This window comes from Dermacentor albipictus, chromosome 4, assembly GCF_038994185.2.
Source record: "Dermacentor albipictus isolate Rhodes 1998 colony chromosome 4, USDA_Dalb.pri_finalv2, whole genome shotgun sequence".
In the NCBI taxonomy this organism is placed as follows: domain Eukaryota; kingdom Metazoa; phylum Arthropoda; class Arachnida; order Ixodida; family Ixodidae; genus Dermacentor; species Dermacentor albipictus.
In genome coordinates, this window is record NC_091824.1 from 103,405,843 (window position 1) to 103,423,918 (window position 18,076).

The 18,076-nt window shown below is 47.8% G+C and overlaps 1 protein-coding gene across 7 annotated transcripts in view; it reads left to right on the plus strand.

The window, feature by feature from the left end:
- LOC135904583 (neural cell adhesion molecule 1-like) overlaps positions 1-18,076 on the plus strand; it is a 695,421-nt gene that overhangs the window by 551,500 nt on the left and 125,845 nt on the right. Inside the window, exon 1 of one of the 7 annotated variants that reach the window (XM_070537288.1) lies at positions 4,777-4,843. The exons of 5 other annotated variants lie outside the window; for them this stretch is intronic. In XM_070537288.1, the coding sequence (XP_070393389.1) occupies positions 4,801-4,843 (43 nt within the window). In that variant the 5' untranslated portion in view covers positions 4,777-4,800. Of the gene's footprint in view, positions 1-4,776; positions 4,844-4,975; positions 4,996-18,076 lie in introns of those variants that run through there. One more of the 7 variants, XM_065435439.1, reaches the window with a different exon arrangement.

Consider the following 18,076-nt stretch of genomic DNA (forward strand, 5'->3'; position numbering starts at 1 on the left):
ACGATGTGGCTTTGACCTCGGGGGGGAGGGGGGGGGGGGGGGGGGGTTAGCTATACTCTGCTACACAAGAATACGAACGCGTAGTCCAATCTACGGCTTGCATTAGCTGGACCCGAATGCAATTGTTGATATTTACGCGTCCAGCGCCGTGTCTTCCTCCGCGTCCACGCTCAACGTACTTGCAGGCAGTGCGTTGGTGCCATCTCAGCCGACGACATGTTTAACTGCGTTCAGGCTTGGGAAATTTAATACCAGTACATCTCTCTCTGTGAATTGCGAAGAGGGACAACCGTTTGGGTCTATCAAAAGATTTGTTCGCAGATGTACGCTGAACAAATGGCACCACTAATGATACGTGGACGCCGAGGCAGTGGCATCGGCGTGCAGGTGCTGCACAACGCCGAAGCGGCCGTGTGCCTTCGTAGTTCGAATGCACTGTTCTTGCCCACCGTAAAATGACAAGCTAGAGCATATAAGCGGAAATGGCAGGAGGAGCCACGCGATATCCATCAGCGTCGCTTGTTTCGGCCTTGCTGCGGCATCAAAGCGAATGCTGCTTGCAGGAGCCAGCCAGACCTTGAATCAAGTGAGGGCAAACACGCGCAGTAAACAATCATGTGTCGACGCGGCGCCATTGTATCTCATTCTATAATTCGTCTCCGTCTTGTCCGCTGCCTTTACACACAAAGTAACAGTGCCATACCACCGGATAAGTCATCAGACGTTTTGTCTGTTTCGCGGAGCGGGCGTACCAGGAGCATGAAAAAGTGGGAAGTTGGTCCAGTGTCAATAGTGGGATCCTAAATTTCGAAAGTAGTCACGCGGGTGGCAACGCCGTGGTATTATACAAAACTCTCAGCACGTCAACATGCAGGAATGCTGGGTCGAGTATATCACAATCATAAAACAATTTTCTGTGCATATAACGGAAGTTGAGCAACGACTGTACTGGTAGGCAGTCACGCGCAAGAGTTTAACAACACCAACGTATTTCCAGCTTTTTCAGTATTTTCTCAATGCTGAAAATAAAGCGGATGTTTCACGTAGCCGGAACATGCATGTACTCTTGTCCTCTTCGTATCCTTCAGTTTGTTCATGCCCTCTTAGCGAGTTATAACTTTTCTTTTCTGTACGATTGTCAATATATACTTTCAGAATATCACATTAGAAAATGCACGCAAGTAACCTTGTAGGGTCACAATTCTTTTTTCACCTCTTTGTGCTGAAAGGGCGCTTATATTGATTCCAGCGCTATTTTCTACCGCCCGCTTCTTAAGCTCGAGCGCTGTTTTCGTGCAACAGAGGAAGAGCGAGTGCTTTAATATTGATGCAAGATCCTATATTCCTGAAAACGAAGCTCGCCTGGCTGGCATCGAAACTTTTCGAGCCAGGATTCACATTTTCCGTTCGAAGAGATCGAGCTAAGGGTCTCGCACTCCTTCGCAGGCTTCAGCCCAGCGTCTGTCTAGACCAATCACCGAAAACCCGAGGCTGGTGCGGATGTGTGGGCCTTAAAACTCTTTCTCTCGCTCTCTCTCATTGGTTCTCTCTGTTTCCTAACCGGCTTTTTTTTTCCTGTCTTAAGTTCACGCTTTGTTTACTTCGCTTCTAGCTTTCATCCATTACAGACCATCGTTTGGGCGTAGTTTGCGGGTCGACCTCTCATGACCATTCGCGTCGTCAGCCGGTCAAGCCCGCCCGTCGGTGCTGCAACCGGCCCTTCAAATCCGTCAACGACAGCTGGCGTTCATGTTTCTGGCCTCTCTTTGAAATGCGCTTATAGCCGGCATAAACTTTTTCTCCGCTGGACCGCCGCATTCTTTACGACTTGGCCATTGGCTTCCTGTCCCGAAAAGGCTCCCAGAGGTTGTTATTTTACTTGTTTGGCTACATGTATTCCGGGCGCCGTCTTGCTTTCCATTTTCATCATTGCTTCACTCTCGTTGCGTTCCCTGTTGCTCGAACGCCCTCCCTCTCTCGTTTCCTTCTGCTATTCTGCTGTCCAGCCTTCACCGAATGTGGCAGCCTTTTAGTGCCTGTAACTTTATTTGCCCACTGCACATCTTCTCAGTCTATTTTCTGTCTTTCCTTGTAATATATATTATACGGTGCCTTTGGGCCAACGTTTGGTTACCGAGTTAAGGAATATGGTTCGATGACCAAACAAAACTGTCACCTTCATGCCTCACTTCTCATTTTCGTGTCGTGGCTCAAGCCTGGTTCATCGCTGTCACTACAGTCCACTTATTTCAATGGCAGCGAGATAAATCTAAAAAAGAGGAGGGGAGAGGGGCGTTGTAGCTTTGTCGCGTCGGTTGGTTTCGTGTTTTGTTCCTTCCTGCACCGATAGTTAAGTGGCCTCCTTGATGTCAGTGGCTCCTTTCGTGCATTAAACTCTTTCTCGCTCGTCTTTCGCTTTTTCGTTCGATTCTTTTTTTTTGTCTGTTTCTCAAGCTTTGAGAACCCGCGCAGCGCGACTGAAAGAGGACCAAATCAATGACATAAATAAGTGCGCGAACACCTAGGCAGAGGGGCCTTTCTCAAAATGAGCGCTTCGACGCCGCCGTCCTTTGTCCCATTCGTTCTAATTTCAGCCGTTGACGTGAATGTCGTCGGGGATGTTCCATCCTCCTTTTTTTAAGCTTATTTCTTTCTCTGTCTGTCTGCTTAGGGCTACTGTCGTCGATTTCTTGTCTCCACGCATTGCCGCGGGCTCCCGTGAGTATTAGGTACCTGTGTTTGTGTGCGTTTCTGTGTACGTAAGTTCCCTTCCGCGGTGATATATATCTTTTCTTTTTTGAAATTCTTTCGTTATGTTTCTACGAGACAGTGCCTGCAGTCTTTGCGACTTCTTTCCATTTGCCAGGGCCCTGTGGGTAGCAAGGTCTTGCGAGAAATGCCCTCGTGCCGGTTCGGGGACTGCTCGAATTGCTTTGATTTTGTGGTCTTCGGTGGCAGCGAATGCTCCTTTTTCTATCACTTCTACGTCATCACCCCATCGCGTGAGCTGCTCTTTGTGGCTCTCGCCGTCACCGCGCTGTTCTTTGAATTCCCGCGGGCTCGTTCTAGCTGCCTCTCCGCCTTGCCTTTAGTGCTGGGCGCCCTCCCCCCCTTCCCCGCCTCCTTTCTTTGCATTTAAGTAATGGTCTTCCTCGAGAAGCAAACCTCTCTTAGCCGTCGTTGGCTGCTCCCCATCCCATAGTCCTCCTCTTAGGTCGCGTTCAGTTCGTTCTCAGATTAAATAAGAAAGACCGCATTTCCGCGTGCCCACCGCTCCGATTCGCTGTCCTGCAAATTTCTATTCCTTTCTTTCTTTCTACTTTCTTGAGTAATCTTTTATGGTGTGGATTTGTCTCTCATTTCGAAGCGTAGATTTCCCACCGGTGTTTGAATTTTTCTTTAGCGAGGTGTTCGCGAGTTTTCTGCGCATTAGCTTGCGCGTACTAAAAAGCGGAAGGCGGTGAGGTGGTGGGAAGGAGAGTTTAAGGAATGAGGCGAATAAAGCGTGCCCAGGGGCTTAATCTTTAAGAGCAGGTCTATAAATGTGTTCACTTAAAGGTTGACTCTCGGAAACGGCAAAATTTTTGCTCAGGTCTCCGGCGCGAATTTTTAGAAGCTGGTCATTTTGAACCGAGGGCTTTCAGGCAAAGCTAAATGTGAGATACAGGAAGTGTAAGACCCTCTGTGTTCTGCGTGCATGCGTGCGTGCGTGCGTGTGTGTGTGTGTGTGTGTGTGTGTGTGCGTGCGTGTGTGCGTGTGTGTGTGTGTGTGTGTGTGTGTGTGTGTGTGTGTGTGTGCGTGCGCGTGCGCGCGCGCGTGTGTGTGTGTGTGTATGTGTGTACCTGTGTGTGTACGTGTGTTTGTGCGTGCGTGTATGTGTGTGTTTAGATTTAAGAATTGAAGCAAATCGATTTTACTAACTGACGAAGAAATCATGCAGCCTACCAGTTATTTTTGGCCTAGAAGAGAGAAAAATAGAAGGGGTAAGAGAAATGGAGAGACGTTTATCAGGGTGCGCCCAGTTGGTTATATACCGTGCACTGGGGAAGGTGGACTAAAGGATGAGTCGAAGGAAAGAAATAAAAATGTTCAACGCATGCACGCTCACCAATTCGGACGCGTGGATTTTTGGAGCTTGACTTCCAGAGGATTTGTTGCACGTTGGAGCCGTCGAGTGATTTGTTCAATTCTGTACAAGCATACAATCCCGGGGTTTTCAACCTTTCCAGAGCTTCAAGGCAAGCAGTTAATATCCCCCCCCCCTCTCCTCGCCCCTGCACCATGACATTCGTCGGGTCTATGTCTGCGCGAACAAACTACTTCAGTTAGACTTTCTACAGTGCATGAAGGATCCATAGTGCACACAATTCAAACCTTCGCCCTCGGGAGCGCTGCCGAGTTTCACATAAGGAACGATATTGAAAAAAATAAGAGTTCAATGGTGCGCACCGCTCGGCAGCGTGAAGCCGTGCATACGTTAAAGGCGGTGCATAGGTTAAGTGTTTCGAAACTGGTACACGTTGAGCCGCTTCAAGTTAACGTGATAAGTTGATAGGCGTTCAACGAGTTCCAGTCTTTTTTCTTTTTCAGTTTATATTCCTTTTATAATGCGGCACCTTGGTAACAATCAAACTTGTGTGGAAATTTAATCGGAAGCTAACATCGTAGAAGGCGATTTCCACATCACATAGTCAACGCACGCGCGCATGATAACGCCCGTTTTACCGCCTTTTCCAAATACCGGAGAACTTTTTTCTTTCTTTGTGCCGAATGTAACGACAGTTGCTGGGACTTATTCGATGGATTTGCGCAATCCTGTGTACCAAAAGAGAGCTCGAAAAGGTGTTTCTTTTTTCGTCCCTCCTTTATTTCCCGCCACTATAATCAGAACCGGTTCGCTAGGTCCTTTTCTTTATTTCTACTCTCCGTTCGCTTTCTCGCTTTGCTGAATCACAATACTGTGGGTGCAAGAACTTGGCCGTCAAACTAAAATCGTGAGTACAGCCCTGGAGCTTTCTTTTTTGCTTCATTTCTAATACAAATCCGATGACGAAACGGCACCAATTATTCGGTCCCCGCGCCGAGGAGAGGAGGGAGGGACGAACGCTGCGAATTTCGCGAGGCGCTGAAATGCGCGCTTACTGTCGCATCGATCTCTCGCGATTCGCCCATTCGTGGCGCAGGCACTCGCTCACGCGCTCTCGCTTCGGCTTTTTTTTGTAATCGGGCTCGACAAAACCAACAAACTCTGTCAGCGTGAACCCGAACGCGCAAGCTGTGCCTGGCGTCAATAACGATTCGTACATTGGGCAGTTCGGCAACCGGCGAGAGGTCCCGTGGCTCGGTGTCGTCGTCGCTGGATTTCCTCCCTCGCCCACCCGCGCGTTCCTTTCTTCTGTGACGACGCTGCACCGTGCTCCCAAATGGACCGCAGAACCAAGCGTCCTTTCTCTCTACCTGCACCACCACCACCACCTTTCTTCTGTCTTTTCTCCACGGCTTCGCCGTGCAACTCGCCGCTGCGGCGTCGGCAAACTTTTCCCCGGGGTATTGGTTGCGTCCTTTCCTCTTCTTCTTCTTCTTCTCTTTTTCTGCATCCTCTCTCTTTACGCTTGAGCACCTCTTTGTCCCCTCCATCTCTTCATTTCGCCGAACACGCCTGTAGCGGCTTCAAAGCGGCATGTTTGCGGCCGGGCACATCGGAAGCTTCGTCAGCGCTCTACGCTGTCTCTGCCGCCTCTTCTCCCGCAGGCAGTCCTCTTTCCGGTGGACCGGCAACTTTGCTGCCGGCGCTAACATGGCCGAGGTGCACAGGATGGGAGAGCTGTGCGGAGCACTTTAAATTCCAACGGCTCTGTCGAGCATTGAGAGTCGTATACGGAGCGAAAGCCACGCGATAGTGAGCGCACACAAACCTCGCCTCATCTGTACCGATCCTATCCACCTAGCCCATTCCCTTTCTTCAAGCCCTCCTGGCTGATTTTATCATTCCTTCTTTTGCTCTCGACGAGCCCCACCGACCTCAATACCCTCCCACTCCCTCCCCCTTCCCATATCTGTGCTCTCGAATGCCCTTACCTGCCTCTTTGCTAGGAATTGATTTCGGCCGCTAGTAGTTTTCGCTTTTGGGGTTTTCGACGCTTCCTTCCCCGCGCAATTCCCTTTCTCGCTGCAGCACTGATCCCTTACTTTCCTTCGACTTTTTGTTCGGCATAATGCTGATGCCAGGTATTGCCCTTTGGGAGATAATTAAAGCCACCATTGCCCCAACAGCAGCAGCGCCCGAGGAAGCCGATGTCGGGGCTCCTGTACTGGATCGATTTCATGAGAGGCATTACTCTTCGCTCCCTTCAAATGACCGCCGTCGTAGTGCGCGTGCTGTGCGTATATGTGTTGGTGGGTTGGCCTGTTCTCACTCTTCGCATGCGCGCGTGTGTGTGGCACAGGCGTGTTCGTCTGAAACGGAAAAAGTAAGCAGAAGAAAGAGAGGGTGACGCTTCTTAATTAACTTAGCACTTTCATGCTGTTCTGGCAGAGTGATAATTCTTTTGGCACCGCACTACTACAGTTAAGTATATCGTTTTTTTTTTCGCTAACGCACTAGATGAAAGTGCTTCCGAATTCATATGTGTGCGTTACTTCTGTGAAACGTTGTGGGAGCTTGCCTATGTTGACTTAATGCTGCATGTGTACTTTGAAGGTCTTGTGCGTTCCTTACATATAGGCCTTCTCCTCCATACACCATCATTCCCCTCCCCGCGCGTTTTGTACTCATGATTTTAGTTTTAAGTAGTAGTAGTAGTAGTAGTAGTAGTAGTAGTAGTAGTAGTAGTAGTAGTAACCATGATAATACATGGAATACCTTTAGGATATCATCATCATATTTATCAATGGTATGCTCCTAAGCGTCCCTGCGGGTGGGGGGGGGGGGGAATACAAGTGTCAGACAAATAAGAAAGATAATAATAAGCGTATGCAATAATTAACAAAATAACACAGTGCAAAAATACATAGTGCAAGCGTGTTAGTACTAAAAAAATAGCGCGCAAGAATAAGCTGTCCCTGAAAATGTATTACTGTTATTTACAAAGCTGAAGCGTAAAGAGCTGTTATTAATGCTCTATTTTATAAAGTTGCATTCGCGAACAAAAGCTTCAAGTACACCATTCTATTTTTAATAACTGCGGGAAGGGAGGAATTATTTAAAGCGAATGTTGAGCCATGATGTACTTGAGTTTTCAGAGTTAACTAGACAACGAGAAGTGCGTATACCGGGGACAATAGGAGTAAACCGTGTAAAGCCGTAACAGAACTTTGGAAACGGAGTGAGCCACGACATTTTCCGTCTAGCGACCGAAAGCGGTATTTCTAGAGTAGAATTAATGCGAGTAACGCGAGAACTTTGATCATATTTTGACGATAACAACTGGGTTGGTCGATTTCAGACCCGATTTGAGTGCTAATGAGCCACTCATTGTCGAAGTACAAAATAGAATATATTTACTAAAGTTAGCTTCGTGCAACAATTGCACGCTTCACCAAATTGTTGGCAGGAACAGAGATGATGTTCGCTTTATGGTCGTCAAGTGATGTCAGGTCCTCAGCTGCAAGCTTCAAAATAAATTCCGACTAAGTTGTTTACGTCAAGGTATTCTAAACTGCCTAGTTAGCATTGCGCTTAGGAGTTGTATATGACAGACAGCAAGATTAGCAGCCAGTCCGCTGCGCAAAAAGCAGTTTAGCGAAATGCTCCCTGATAACATGGGGCTTGGCCAGCGATGCAGGGTGGCCTGAACTAGCATTAATTAGGCGTTACGAAGAAATACTCCGGGAGGTTAACGTTATTGATAATGCAATCTCTAGAAGCAAAAAAATACTTATAACAGAAGAAGAGCCGCATGATTCCAAAGCGTATCGAACCGTCGCCTGTTACTTAATCGAAAAGGATGTTTTAATGCTTTATTTCAAGCCTTAGGAGAGATGTCCATGATCGCACGACCAGACTTACCCAACTTACCATCGCTTGGGACAGTAGCACGGACCTATTTGCACTTACGATCCTATGTGCGAGTTTCGCATGTCATGTGGCCTTAACATGCGCGTTGTGGCATGTCTACCCCGAGTTTGTCTAAACGTCGCAAACACCAAATATTTCCTATTTAAAATCAAACAAATAATATCGCCACTGCGTCCTGCGTACAAAGGGAATGAAGATATAGCCCACCTAATTTGCACTTGCAGAATATTTGCACTACAAAGGACGATCTTAATGTCTGCACCGAACATTCAACAAAGACTGTCATCCCTTGGGCTGAGATGCGCTCTCGGTCCATGGACTGGCGCTTTCCGTGCATCTCGTGCAAACAAAGCACTTTTGAGTTTCCCTGGAGAGTGTCGTGTTTCATTGAGTGGTGTGTTTGCGTATATTGTGTACCTGGGTCGTGCACTGGGCACGTCATTTTATTCTTCATCACACCCATCTGGACTAGCACTCTAGGCATGCCGCTAGGCAAACCACACCGGTATTCATTAAAGAGCGCCTGTCTCTCTTTTCCAGTGCTCTCTCTAACTTACTGGCACTCAAAAGCCATTGCACGGCCATGCCGAAGGCTTTCAAGTTGCCTTCTTTAAGCTGTGATGCCAAGCGTTCCTAGCCAAACCGAAGCTGAAGCCCTCAATTTTCCGACTAAGCTTATATGCAACTCATGTGTCACCCACTGTTCCTCACTTGTTCCCAGCGTAGGCACGATTCTGACTAAAATAGAGCGGGGCTTGGACACGGATCGCTAACAGTACACTCCTTGCTTGAAGTCTGTTTGCCTTTGTTTTCGACGGATCCGAAATGAACAATTGCCATAACTGTCGCGCCTAATTGACTGAAGTTAAGTGAATGGAGACTCGGCGAACTAATTTGGCCATTATAATGACAGCCTGCATGCAGCCTGATATTCTTTGTGGGAGGGCCCTACTTGACAATGGTTTAATTAGTTTGCCGGACAGAAATATAATTACGGGGCACAGAAACTTCCTGCCTGAATACGTGCTCGCATTTTCCCTACTTCATTATGCCATGTCAGTTCTAATGAAAGTCTTTTCTCTCGAGCGTTGTTATGGCGTACGCCTTTTTGATTAAACGCAACGTCGTTCAACTATATATTTTTCTTCATCTTTTTGTCTACAGTTGCGCACACTAATTCTCGTTTTTTCTTCTCTTTGAAGGAAAAGGTATCAAAACGTATCATTTTGTATACTGTTAGCTATTTAGACCACAACTCAAGCATAGTGGCAGCATTTCTGCAGCCAAATGAAGCCGCGTGTCAGTTAAAGCTCGCGTGCTAAGCCAGTGCTTCTATAAGGGAAACAACACATAATTTGTTTTATCTTGTTTTGCAAAGAAGTAATTGGAAGAAGTGGTCCTCTTTATTTTCTTCATTCAGAGTGCCTTTTTTTAGACCGTACAATATCTTAAAATTGCCTGTGGCCGACAGCATAATTTAGTCATTCAGCTGAATTACTCAAGGAGGTTGACATGATTTTCTCAAGAGATCGAAATGCATAATGTCATGATTAAAAATAGTTACCTGATTAAAATGTTTCGTTAAGTACTTTCTGTGACATATCGCAATTTACGAATTGTAGACGATGAGTTTGCAAGCCCGCTTGTAATGCCCGCTGCTTCGTGTAATCCAGCTCAAGTTCTGCAATTATGGTATTTGCCACAGGCGATATTAAAAATTCTGTATCAGCAAAAAAAAAAACGCCCCATTATCGTTACAGCTTTTTTCTAACATTCTTGGTCGTTGTACACTCCCATTGAATGCTCAAGCGCTATCTGTGTTTCCTTTCTTTTCTTTTAGTAATGTCACTTCTCTCTTAATATTGGCGTCTTACTGAACCCTTGCAGGTAATAGGGAATATTTTCCTTTCTCTTCCCGATAAAACGGCGCCCACACTCAAGAAAGAAAACCCAGCATGTGACATCGTTCTAAGTGCTCGTCGTTCGCGACTGCGTATGCGCGTAATGGTCTAAAGAGAAGCAAAAGACAAAGAATGCCAGGAGACAGAGGGCCACAAAGATGCTGAGACGAGTAAAGAAGTAATAGAAGCAAGAGACTTGAGCGTAAAGTTTGGTCGGCGTGTATATATATATATATATATATATATATATATATATATATATATATATATATATATATATATATATATATATATATATATATATATATATATACGGAGAGAGAGAGAGAGAGAGAATCTCGCCTCTGGTAGTGCAGGCAAGCGTGCCTTCCTTATTGCAGGATCTATCAGCTCACGCTCGCTGGTGCGAGTCTGCGGGGTTATCGTGGGTTGGATGGTGTGGGAAGAAGAGGGCGCAAGGTCGGCGGCTCCAACAAGCCAAGAAACTGCTCTTCGACAGCCATCAATCTTGACAGGGACGCTTACCACGGCCATCTCCTTCCCGCCAGTGGCTCGGAGCGCGGGTGCCCGACGTCGCCGCGGTCCAGCTTCGGCGACGCTCGGTCCGTTCTCGCCGCTTATCGGTCGTCAAGTCGTCCTTTATGATCCTCCATCTTTGTTCCTCGCCACGCGGCCCCGTCTTCCGTCTTCTTTTTTGTTACATTCATGTCACGCCTGTATCAATTTCTTGACCCCGAGCTTCGCGCTCTCTTCCCGCAATTTCTTCCTTCTTTCCGTTCCTGACACAGGCATCGTTCCAGTGCAAGTGTATAAAAAGAAGAGCTGAACGACAAATAACCGCCAACATAAACTTAAGAATCGAGCAATTCTCGTCCTAGCGCCCTCTCTAGTCTCTTCTGCAAAGCCGTGCTCATGCGTGCGCGCGCGCCCGCGACCAATCTCGCTCTCCCCACACGAGTCGCTCGCTTGCCGGCGTGGTTGAATTCCTGAGTGGTTTTTCACGAGCGAGTAGCTTTCTCTTTCCCCCGCAATACCCATCGCTCTCGCATCCCTGTGTCATTCCTCTTGCGTTTCCCCTCTTAACCCTTCCTCGCGTCCTTCATTTTTTTTTCTTCCCTTTTCTTCCCTTACCTTGATCTTTATCGGTGTCACTCTTGTTTTTCTTGCTCCGTCGTTCTCACTTACTCGTCGAGTGTCACCTCTGCGCCTAACATTGCGAGCACCGTAGCCGAAGCGCCTGTGTTATAACCCTCGTGGCCGTGCCAGCCGGCTCGTAATCGACGCCACGAGCCGTGACGATGATGGAAGACATCCCCCCTTCCAGCTTCCACCAAACTGCATTCGCTTTCTCACCTATACGGTGTCCATGCTGCACTGTGATACGATACAAACGCGCCACCTATAGCATTAGGCAACACGTTTGGGGCGCCATAGGCGTGATGGGATCGACGTATACCTGTGTGGAGGCTCACCTGAATACGCGTGTATCGATCACGGCATCACCTGCAGAAATGATAAATGGCGCGGACGCGCACTTTGTAAGAAGGGGAGGGGAGGTTGGAGGGGAGGGGGCAAAGGTTCTTTTACTCTTGATGTGTTCGGTGGACCACGACCACTACTGTGAGCGAAGAGCTTGCCAATGCCCGAGGCCTCATCGCATCGGTTATAAGGCAAGCCAGAAGCCCGGACCCGATACATTGAGGCCACCGCCTAGAACCCAATCGAAAAAGAAAGAGGGATACATATTAAACCACGCTCGCTTTTGCGTCCTCCATTCCAGCGCAAGACATCGCTCCTCAGAGAGCCGCAGCTGCCTGTCTCTAGAACCGAGAATCTCGGTGAATATAGAATGCCCAGTTGTGGCCTGTTTCTCTCATAAATCTTTTATTACCAGACATGCAGGCTTTCGGGAAATAAAGAAGTGCCTTTGGGCGGATGTTTAAGTCATTCTTGAGCTGCATATTTTTGTCTGTGTATGTTGAACTCACCTTGAATAAGTTCAATCGAACAGGCGACCATATAGATATAGCAGTCCAACGTTATGTATTGCCGGAATAAAAGTACAAGAAGTCAATTCATGGGCTCCAAATGTTTAGGAGTGTTATGAACTAAGCTGATTGGTGCTGCGTCTGTCGTCTACACTATACTGTCTTTTACGCTGTTGGATTCCATTCAAATGTTTACCTCAGGCGCACTCATGAAGTAAAGAAAGAACTAATACTATTCAAGGAGCTTGTATCGCAATTTTATCGCATCCGCTTCGACTGCTGAAGTGTAGTAAGATCGTTCGCAGACGCTTGTTCACAGTTCAAGTGCGTAAGCTAGTGTTTGCAATGGCAAATGGAATGTCAAGAACCCTATATAGCTGCATCACAAGAAGAGTTCGAAGAGTGGTGATAAACGGTTAAGGAAAGCAGATTCATGTCAAGTACCCTATCTTACCTTTTTTTTTCGGCTGATGCCCGTTTCAAAGTCCCGCGAGAATATTTCGGCATCCCACTGGCCTGGCCATATGCTTTCTCGCTTCCATTATCCATCACCGGCGTGAGCATCGCTCCGTGACAGCGAGGTGGGGAATGTGTGTCGAGAGGGAAAATGCGGAACAAGTGCGAGCGTGCGCTTGGCAAGAGCTGGGCGCGACCCCCTTTCAGGAAGCGCGCCTTTGTTTATTGGGACCGCGCAACCAACCAGGGCCATAACAAACACGACTCATCTGCGCAAAGTGGTAGCGCGCGCTACTGTACAGCTGCGCTAGCTCCATCCCGGCTTCGCGTCTAACCCTTCCGAAAAAGGAAAAAAAAAACGAAAAGAAAACGAGAGATAGAGGATAAGAACGCAGCATGCAACGCTACTCGAACCTCCTCCCCGCACCTTCCTTTCTCTCCCGCCTCGCTCCATACGCGGCGTGGAACTAGCCGAACAGCATGCCGAGGTTCGCTTCATCCCGCCTCGGCCTCGACCCAGCGAAGCACACAGGCGACGTGGCGTGGCGGTTATGTTTGCATCGGCGTTCCTCGCATTCGGGCCCGGCAGGCAAAAGTGGCGTGAGTGGGCATAGCCTGTTCGCTCGCGCTTTCATGGCGCGTTGAGACCGGTGGCGCATGTGTTTTGTGTGCGTGTGCCGACAGGCAAGCGGAAGAACGTAGTGCCCTTCTTGATATTTATTTTTCTCTTCCGCACGCCTTCTCCATGCGTGCTTTTGCCATCTCCTTCCTCACTCCAGAACTGGATGGAAAGACCGAGGTATCTGTTTACCCCGGCCAGTCCGGCAGCGGCAAAAAGAGCGGCTCTCCAGAGATTGCTGGCCACCCTTCCGCTTTTCTCCTCGACCTGCTGCACTGCTTTCGTACAACTCCAACGCCCAATTCCGCACCTTTCCCTCCCCCTCCAACGTCACCGCCCTCCTTTCACTCATACTGTTCCCACCTTTCGTAAGCTAGCGGCAGCTCTGTTTATGCGATTGTCCTTCAAGCGCGAGCCGTGCTCATGAATAGGAGGCTCGCTAGGCCTCCTCCCGAACTCGTCCAGCTGCTGAAGGCTTGCGGGTTGGGCACGTGACCCGCTCGCCTGAGGCCCGAGAGGCACTGACTGTGTTTTTCTCCCGAACGAGATTTGTTACTGTTCCGATCATGCGCTGAATGCATCGCGTGGAGGGGGTCACGGAGGTGCCGAAGCAGTGATTGGTGTTCCGGATGGGAGCAAGCGCTCGGGATGACGGGTGCTCTGTCAATACTCGTTGCTGCTGCAGAATTGCCACGCACTTCCCCGACGTTGTTCGGGCCTCCACCGCAAACTCGAAAAGGAAAGGACTTTCACATATATTGGTCGATACGATATTTATTGATATGACAGCACGATATATATTTACAGTGATATGTACTGATATGTATTTACAGTGATAACACCTGCGCTGCCTCGTTTTTATAAACAATCACATGAATCGTTATGGTCTGCGCAGTCCTTGGACGAAAGGACATGTGCTGTTCTTAAGAAGAACTTTAGGACGTTGCAAGAATTGGTTCACCGAAAACATAATCGAATGCTAAAAATGAAACTCGGCTTGTTTAGTATGGCAAAATTTCACCAGCTGAAACACCGGTGAAGCCTTTCGCGGCATAGTAACATTCTCTGGCATCGCGCTGCGTACACGACCGACAATGTTCGGCTCAGTCCGGGCACATATGCAATGGACCCAGCTAGCTACACGTCCTCATTTGAAACTTTCATTGAAGCTGTCTTGCCGCTATCTTCATGCTAATGCAAAATGGGTGCGTGGGAGACCAGAGAAAGCGTATTTCACGTAGTTTTATTCTACTGGACTCGCTCGGGAGTGTGCGGCAAAGCGTCGCAGAATCCACATTCATCGGCGGCAGAAGAAATACCATGAGAACCGTTCACATACCAAGTGAGTCGATGTGATTCATTTCGTAATCTATCGCTCCGTGTTTTGTCTCTCTTCGCTAGGCTAACTCAACCCCGTCGGGGAACTACCTACTTGTTCAACCAGATCCAATGCTCGACAAAACAATGAACCCTTGCGAGCAGGCATGTCAGCCTTAGAACATACATTTTTTTCTCATTGTGAGCCACCTGATACCTTTATATTATTATAATTTAAATAGCCAAGTTAGATTAACTGATGTGGTGGCTAAAAAACCTGATCCACGTAGTTAAAGATAAGATACCTACTTTGTGCAAATGATTTGGGTAAATGAATTAAAGTCTTGTGTATTACCTTTCTTGAAGGCAAAAAGAAGTTTTGTAGCTCCTGCTAATAAGCTTCGCTCGCCGCCTTGAAAGACTTCTGGAAGGCTGTCGTAAGTTCATGCCATAATAGACAGGTGCACATACCTTACAAGTATTTCACCGACAGCAGATGGGCTGCCGTCATGATGAATGGGTCGAGCGACACTGCTCCTATGTAAGTCTACTGAGGCTTGCACAGAACTGGTTTATACATGCATAATGAATACCTGCTCCGAAAATAAAGTGAAATATTTGTGCATATCTGCTGTCATTATGAATCCTGAAAAGTTTCGCAGAAGTTAGAACACCACAGAGCCACTCAACACATGTGATGCCTCGATTTAACCATCTTCGTCTGATGCTTGGTTGAATTTGGTTTCCTGCGTCTTCCGTTGGTAGCACGCCTGAGGAAGCTTCTCTGCCTTATCTTTCCGATCTTCACAATTGGGAGGACACAAAACATTTCAAGTGGCTAATAATAAACTTTGAAGTGTTAACCAGTGGTTGGCGTCAAATAAGCTAACTCTGAATACCAGGAAAACTAAATATACGTATTCTCTTTACTTCTTCGTGGAAAGCACCACTAATAGAATGTCATTCGCTTTCTCTAAACCACAATGTATTTGAGCGGGTGAGTTCATGTCAGTACTTGGGTGTCACGCTAGATGAGCATCTTAATTAGAAGCCTCACATTGCATTGCTGTGCGAAAACTTAAGCAAAGCTTGTTTTATGCTGTACAAATGCCGTTAATACTTCGACACTGCCACTCTGAGAGCAATTTACTTTAGCCCATTCCATAGCCATCTATCCTACTGTACTGCATCTTAGGGTAACACGTACGTTTCATATGTAGAACTTATTGAACTTCTTCAGAAAAGGGCCTTGCGATTTATGACTTTTTCGGATTACAATGCTAAATCAATGCCGCTGTTTCAAAGTTTAAATATACTGCCTTTTAATTTATTACTGAATTTTAAAACTACATTGAGTATTCATAATAGCATAACCACTAACTGTCGTTCGAATTTATCAATTTTTTTACATTCCAGAAGCAATACACGCACCGCACTTAAGCGAAATTTTCTCATGCCAAGAATGCATAATGTATATAGAAGGAGGAGGTTAAACAGCACTGGAGCACTCCTGTGGAACAGCTTGCCATCGGAAGTTAAACAAGCAAATTTTTTTCAATATCATTGAAATCCAATTATCATTCACTACTATTATCTCACTGGTGTACATATTTGCTTTTTTACTTGCAGTGTATAATTACTAAATACAAATTCCTTTCTGCAGGTTTCTAGTAGCTATTACACGTATCCTGCATTTTGTTTATATATGAATATTGATGAATATATTATTTATTTATATTTTCTCGTATTGCCGCTATGATTGTGAATAATAACTAGCATGGATTCCAACTAGCCTTGAACTAGCGATTTGGATGTCCTGTACAATATTCCCTGTGTATTTTTCCTGTTTTGAATAATCTTCAACTTCAAGCTAAGCAGATGGCCAAGTGTGATCCGACTTGTGAAATCGCTGAGCGAAGTGGCAAGGGTGAGCGGAGGTAAGCTCCACGGACGCAAGAAGACAACCACTTCCCGCGCTTCGCCCGATTTGAAATGCACAAAAAGAGAAATAAAAAATAATACGTCCGGCAACCGCTTGGAGCGCATATGTTCCTCGAAACAGAAGCCAGCATTTGCGTTCCGGAAGTTGGCAACACCTGGCACGCCAGCGCGGTAGTGGGTGTCCCCTTTCGCCCACTCTGCTCCGTCGAGGCGCGCACGTGATATGGCTTCGCAGCCAGTGGGAATTTAGCCGTTTCGTTGCTACAGGCGTCGGCTTTTTCACTCAATAATTCATTCGATGCTTTCGCACAAAAAAATAAAACGAATAGCTGAAAATTATTATGCAGACTGAATGCTCTTCTTGGAATATATGTGAAGCAAAGCTTTCATTAGGCGCTTAATCGAACGCTACACATTTTCTCATTTCATTCGTGCGTCTATGGCGTAACCTAACGCGCACGCTTGTGCTCTCGCGCAACCGGGCTAGGTCCAATGCGACACACGCAGCCATCATCTCAAAGAGCTAGTAGGTGTTGGTGGGTTAGAAGTACACATGCGATATCACTTTACCTCCCCCTCCCCTCTATCCCCAGCGTAGGGTAGCAAACTGGGTCTTCCCCTCTGGTTAACCTCCCTGCCTCTCCCCTTTCTCCTCTCTCTCTCTCTCACTCTCTTTCTCTCTCTCTGTCCTTTTTAGAGCGCAGGCTGTTAGGCGCCCATTCCTGGGTCGAGCTTCGGCGTTCCCTGCGTAAAGGCCCGTTTATAGTCCGACGTTATCGGCGCGCGGGCGAGCGTCGTTCGCAGTCAGTCACGCTACGTCAGTTGCGCTGCGCCAGCCGAGATGCCATCCCCTCTATACTTCAACGCGCGCGCCGTCGGCTGCTATCTTCGGAGCATGCGCAGAGATTTCGCCAAGTTGCGCGCCGTCCGCAAAAGCCGTCTGCGGAGTTGTGTTGGCGCCTTTTTCTTCGCGCGCAATGCATTGTGGGTCGACGCAGTCGGCGGCGCCGGCGGCGCCGGCGTGCGAATGGAGCAGGAGCCAAATTTGCGCCGGGCCCGTCGGTGCGCGCTGGAAGCCGCCGGTTACGTCGGCGCTGCAGTGCGTCGGACTATAGAAGGAGTTGTTTTCGCCAACGTAACGTAGCGTGCGCGAGCGCGCGCGCGCGCGCGCGTTACGTCGGACTATAAACGGCCCTCAACCGAGCGAGCGAGCTCCGCGGATATGAAAGAGCGAACGCGGAGCACAGCGGAAAGGGAAAAAAAGCGGCGAGAGGGGAGAGATCGCGAGGATGAAAGTTAAAGAGGAGAATGCAGCGGAAGCAGGAGGTGCGAAGCGGAGGAGGAGGGTATTGCGAAAGCGTGATAAGAAATACTTAGTGCCGCGCCAGACGCGCATTACGGCGACGATGGCTACGAGATGGCGCCAAAGTAGCGCGCGTCGTCTGGGAGGTCTGTCTGCGGCGGCTGCTGTGAATCGCACCCGCGCGTCACCCACGCACTGCTTCTCAAGATCTCTCAATTAGCGAGGCCGTCGCGCCACACTTCGCTCCGTTCGTAACGCGCCGCACGAGACAGGTTGTCCGCACCAGCCGATGTATCGCGAAATGAAATGCGAAATGTGAATGCGAATGGATGCAAAATACTCCCTAACGCGAAATTTGGCCACAGCTCAAATTTCGCGTTAGGGAGCATTGTAACCGTAGGTGATATTCTTTTTTACTTTATTTTGATTTTTTTGCTTATGTTTGCAGCATTGGGCTTCTGTGCTGGGGAATCAAGTTTCTGTCCCACTGACGGGAACGTAATTACTTGCTTTCTTTTTCTTTATTTTAAGTT